At 40.5% G+C, this 6,176-nt stretch overlaps 1 protein-coding gene across 1 annotated transcript; it reads left to right on the top strand.

Moving 5' to 3' along the window:
* Window positions 1-5,276: 5,276 nt before the first annotated feature.
* On the top strand, window positions 5,277-5,831 carry LOC125383455 (keratin-associated protein 19-2-like). Its single transcript, XM_048401591.1, has one exon. It carries the CDS (start codon window positions 5,277-5,279, stop codon window positions 5,829-5,831), a length of 555 nt encoding a protein of 184 aa, XP_048257548.1.
* Window positions 5,832-6,176: the final 345 nt, after the last annotated feature.

Genomic DNA, 6,176 nt, shown 5'->3' with positions numbered 1-6,176 from the left:
ATTTCGGATAAATAGGACGCTGTTCCGTTCTCACTATCACACCAACATTTAAAGAGCATACAACACCGTCTAGTTATACTAATCCTGCCTTCAAGTGATATGTTCACAAGAAAGGTATTGTATTTACATTCATTAGATGCTTTCTCTTTTGGTGGTACTGTGGTCACCTGAGATGTATTCAGAGTCTTGAAATGCTAAACGAAACACATCCTGCTTCATTAGAAGGCGTTTGTTTTTTCTGATATAGATGAATGATATAATATAACGAGTTCACCATAGCATTATACATGAATACAATATAACTGGTTGATCACACCATTATGCCTGGATATAATATAACGAGTTCACCATAGCATTATACATGAATACAATATAACTGGTTGATCACACCATTATGCCTGGATATAATATAACGGGTTCACCATAGCATTATACATGAATACAATATAACTGGTTGATCACACCATTATGCCTGGATATAATATAACGAGTTCACCATAGCATTATCCATGAATACAATATAACTGGTTGATCACACCATTATGCCTGGATATAATATAACGGGTTCACCATAGCATTATACATGAATACAATATAACTGGTTGATCACACCTTTATGCCTGGATATAATATAACGAGTTCACCATAGCATTATACATGAATACAATATAACTGGTTGATCACACCATTATGCCTGGATATAATATAACGAGTTCATCATGGCATTATACATGATTGCCGGAAAAGGCGACTATGCTTGTCGTAAGAGACGACTAACGGGATCGGGTGGTCAAGCTCGCTGACTTGGTTGATGCATGTCATCGATCCCAATTGCGTAGATCGGTGCTCATGATATTAATCACTGGATTGTCTGGTCCAAACTCGATTATTTACAGATCGCCGTTATATAGCTAATATATTGGTGAGTGCGGGGTTAAACAACAAACAAACAAATATTATACATGAATATAATATGGGCCAGTAGAAATATTGAAACACCTAGACATTTTTGATAACAGACAAATGTTATGTTAAAATGAATCATATACATATTCTGTCACACCATACCAAACCAAATCAAATCAAAATCAACCCCTGGCAAATATATTTTTAACCATTTTATTTACTGGGACAAATATGTTAGAAAAAGGGAAAAATGGTTTCTTCATGGAGGCTTTAATCAGGATATCTTTAAACACATAATGGTGATAATTTGCCATATTTGGTAACAAATACAGATTATGAAGATAGAAAATGGAATTGGGATTAATTGTTTAAAAAATTAACAATTAACAAGGTGATGTGTGGCAAGGCCATACTTGAGTTGTCTCCCTTTATACATACTTGCATAAACTGTCCAAATGTTGGTCTTCATTCCGATTTGAATGTTTGCAGCAACTTAATGATTGAAGTAAATATTTAAAAGCAGCTAAAGGTCCATCTAGTAGATATGATGTTCAGGTATCGCAGGTCATCTAAAGATGAAAGTCCAGAAACATACCTCTCTCCTGCTTTCTTCACATCACCCAATGCACATCCTCCTCCCCAAACACTTTGACTGCTGTTTGAAGTTCATATGCTTCACTTTACCAAAGCCAAATGCTTCACTTTACCAAAGCCAAATACAGTAGTGTCACATGCAGAAACAGCATGTAAACACGGCAACAACTGGCACTGATGATAACCAATTGAACGCTGTGATTCTTGTATTGATATTGTTTGTGTTTTTGTCTTCATATATACATCAGATTTGGGATCGACATGGTGCATCAGCAAGACAAGAACATCTGTATAATCTGAAACAACATATACTCTATTGTGTGTGTCAGATGACTTGACTGCCTCTCTAAGAATGACAACGTCAGCATCCCCTATACTTCCTGCACGTTGTTCAGAGATATCATAATCCTTAAGGTATTCAGATTATAGATTGATAGTATAACACACTATATGAATATAATATAACGAGTTCACCATATTCCTTCACATTTTCATAAAATACATCCAGAATGCAATAATTGTCTATTTTTAAAGACATTTACAACGTCAGTTGTAAATAATAATAATTTAGTAACAGTAAAGTTCTCTATCATTTTCATGTTCAATTTGATTGATTATAGACAGGCCAAAATATTTAGCAGGATTATTGCTGACTGTACCGTTGAAACAGCATTGACTCACCCATTTACTTGCTCCTCATTACACCATAGCCAGTCGTCGTTAGAAGACTGACATTGTTCTGACTTCCATTCTGATTCCTTACTCTGGATTCACCCACGCCATAACATGATGGTCATAGTTTTTAACTTACTCGGTTTCAGATTACGGATGTCGTTGGAAAGATGTTACATGTCCTCAGGTGCAAAATCATTATCTCACTACATCAAAACGATATACCCTCAATACATAAACTTACTTTGGATTAATTGTTAATGTATCAGCATTAATGGCTGTCACTTCATACTTCGCAATTGCAGTTTGTAAAATTTAGTGTTGGAAGAGAGCGAGCCGTTAATACAAATGTTGTCACTAACAGATCTGAGCAGCTGATCTTGAAGATTACATGAAGTGTGATCATGTATTTTCTTCTTACGTCAAATGGGAGTTGTGTTATTACTGCATTACAAAGAAAAAATGCTTCGTTTGCTCCTTTATCCGAATCTGAATGACTCTGATTGAACGAAGAAGAAATGGACAATTTACTGCAGATAGCCGTCATGCTAGCAAAACACCTAATGACATTTTACCATGTATCGTTGGGTCCGCAATCATACAGGAAAGGCCATGGCGGTTAATAGTGCATTCAACATGTGTATAAAAATCGCTCAAACAAGCTGACCGAAAGGTGAATTTTCTTCACGGCTGGATATAGGTGTCCTTTCCAAACTATTCACAGTTCTCCAAATATATATAGTAACACTGCATAGCACAGGAACTTGAGGTAATACGCCCTTGAACATGTTTGCATCATTTGCGGTTGTTGAAATGCATCAAGTAGTAATTGGAAGGGATCGAGCTCACTCAGCATCGTAAGTAATGAGAATGTGTTACATTAATGAGGGAGGATCGATTCGGTATGTTGGAAATAGCTGTCATAGATCTGGGTTGGCACTGTCATTTTTCAATCACGACGTGGCTGGATTGTTAGGAAACTAAATTTGCGTGTATTGTCTTCCACAGTCACGGAACAATATCTAGATGATTCTGAGATACAGTCGTAGTTCTACGCAACGCTTTGTGAAGCGGGCCCCAGGTATTAAGGGTCTGCACAGCGGCACCGACAGTGGACCAACCGTTCCCTGGTTACAATCACATAACTGACCCCAGATACGATGCAGTTGAATATACATTACCGGTTTAATGTGAGTTACGTTGAACGATTTTGAATAATATTTGATTTGTATTAGGTCTGTAAGCTTCTGCAAGGGGAATCAGAGGTGATGCAGGTCTAGGTGTTTAACTTTTGGGTGAAACCGAGAACGATCAGGGCGAATCCTGACACTGTGACTCTGACGATCTCATCGCGTTTCTCATTTCTCAACTACTCTGTTGGTTGTGGACAATCCTATAGTACACTCAGCAGAAATATATCGCTATGTAATCCTGTCAATGCGGAATAACGTTGAATAGCAAACATTGTTAATTGTTTGTTTTGGTTTGAAATACAAAAATACTACAGTTGTGGACGGGACACTACAGCGATTGAAAGTGTGATGTACGATCCACGCTGCATGCTTATAATGGCAGTCAGGGTCCACTTGCACAAAGCGATCCTATGTTAAGGTATTGGAGTTAAGATCATCTTAGCACTGAGATCGTTTTGTGCAAATGGGACCAGGTCACAACTATATATAGACGTACAGTTTAGTGTTATTTATACAGCCTTGGTGACCACCTGATCTTCGTTTCAGTCAAACCTGGAATTCCGTAAACATGTCTTGACCTCCTCGGATAACAAACTGGACCGATGACAGATAACACAAGAAGGAAAATAAGTAATTAACTTCACTAGTTGAGAGATAGGGAAGTGAGCTTGATGTATTACCATCGGTGAGGTTACATCCCCCTGAGTTACAGATCTCATCCCGACACAACTGATTGAAGATGGTGGCACTGAGGTCAGATATTCTGATAGGGGAAAGATGAATGGAAGGTGAACCTCACGTTTGAGACGACTATCCATGAGATGACACGTCCAATGAGCACAAATGTCGCCTCGAGAACAGGTTTAGCAAGGCTCATATCCGAGTTTCTAGACCAGGATGAGTGATGCTCATTCAGTGTCAATAGAAAGAGTTGGGTTAATACTCTATCCGTATTTCTAAAGCAGTTTTGGGGATGCTCTATTCGTGTATCTATAATATGCCCTTGGTAGTGCATACATTTATCTTGCAGACAGTACGTGAAATCCATTCCTTGTGTTCCCCGTCGTGGCGTAATTTCAATCTTCATGAATCACTTAATATAGATGCACTCGCATTGATGTTTCCACAAGTTCGTAGTAGGGCCTTGCAAACGTAGTTTCTAATACACGTCTCATGTCTGGCATTACGACATTGTGTGCTTCTGGCAAGGGACCTCCCTGCACTGAACCTGGTTCCTCTGATAGGCTAGGGCCCATTGCTAATTACCCTGTTCTCCAACATTGCGTCGGCCTTTGATTTCTTTAAGGTCAAATTAGATCAGATTGTGTGGCATTATCCTGCTCTAGACACGACATATATATCAATTCTGGCGTAAATATGTGTTACAACCAGACAAGGGAGGCGTGGCGGGGCAAAGGTTGGGACAGGAACAGTGGGGATGGAGGAGTGTGTTGATAGTGTGAGGGTAAATGCTATGACTGTCGGCAGAGAAGGAGGGTAGACGTGGATGGAGGCCATGGATTAAGCAGTTTGGGAAGAGTTGATGGTTGACGAGGATACGAGCCATAGGTTTTGATGTTGGAGAAGGGTTGACGGTGATGGTGGCCATGGGTTATGGTGATGGAGAAGGGTTGACGGTGATGTTGGCCATGGGTTATGGTGATGGAGAAGGGTTGACGGTGATGGTGGTGGAGAAGAATTGATGGTGATAGGAGCCATGAGTTATGGTGATGGAGAAGGGTTGACGGTGATGGTGGTGGAGAAGAATTGATGGTGATAGGAGCCATGGGTTATGGGGATGGAGAAGAGTTGATGGTGATAGGAGCCATGGGTTATGGGGATGGAGAAGAGTTGATGGTGATAGGAGCCATGGGTTATGGGGATTGAGAAGAATTGATGGTGATAGGAGCCATGGGTTATGGGGATGGAGAAGAGTTGATGGTGATAGGAGCCATGGGTTATGGGGATGGAGAAGAGTTGATGGTGATAGGAGCCATGGGTTATGGGGATGGAGAAGAGTTGATGGTGATAGGAGCCATGGGTTATGGGGATGGAGAAGAGTTGATGGTGATAGGAGCCATGGGTTATGGAGATGGAGAAGTGTTGATGGTGATAGGAGCCATGGGTTATGGGGATGGAGAAGAGTTGATGGTGATAGGAGCCATGGGTTATGGGGATGGAGAAGAGTTGATGTTGATAGGAGCCATGGGTTATGGGGATGGAGAAGAGTTGATGGTGATAGGAGCCATGGGTTATGGGGATGGAGAAGAGTTGATGGTGATAGGAGCCATGGGTTATGGGGATGGAGAAGAGTTGATGGTGATAGGAGCCACGGGTTATGGCGATGGAGAAGGGTTGATGTTGATAGGAGCCACGGGTTATGGGGATGGAGAAGAGTTGATGGTGATAGGAGCCACGGGTTATGGCGATGGAGAAGGGTTGACGGTGATGGTAGCCAGGGGTTGAGGTGGTGGTTACTGCCAAAACAATCTGTGAATTACTTGACTTCCTAGCTGTTAATTTGGGGATCCACATCGACACCAACTTTGCCTAGTCTTTACAGGTCAGGTTGTTTGCGCATATGACTCGGATCATTTATTAATTTCAACATTAAAGTGGTTTTTTTTGTCATTTCACAGATGCCTTATGTTCTGGTCTAGTCAACTGTTAGCCTTCATTTCAGTCTTGACTGAAGCTATAGATAGTATTTGTGAAGCACGCATTTGCAAAAATCATTTACAAAATCTGTTTAAGGTTCTTTTTCACCTTAGTCGGACGATTTCACACATTTTGTCAGAAAAACCGAGCTTG

Source organism: Haliotis rufescens, unplaced genomic scaffold (genome assembly GCF_023055435.1).
Source record: "Haliotis rufescens isolate VD_foot unplaced genomic scaffold, xgHalRufe1.0.p SCAF_23, whole genome shotgun sequence".
Classification (NCBI taxonomy): Eukaryota; Metazoa; Mollusca; class Gastropoda; order Lepetellida; family Haliotidae; genus Haliotis; species Haliotis rufescens.
Note: the sequence above shows the minus strand (reverse complement) of the source record. Positions and strands in the feature narration are given on the sequence as shown.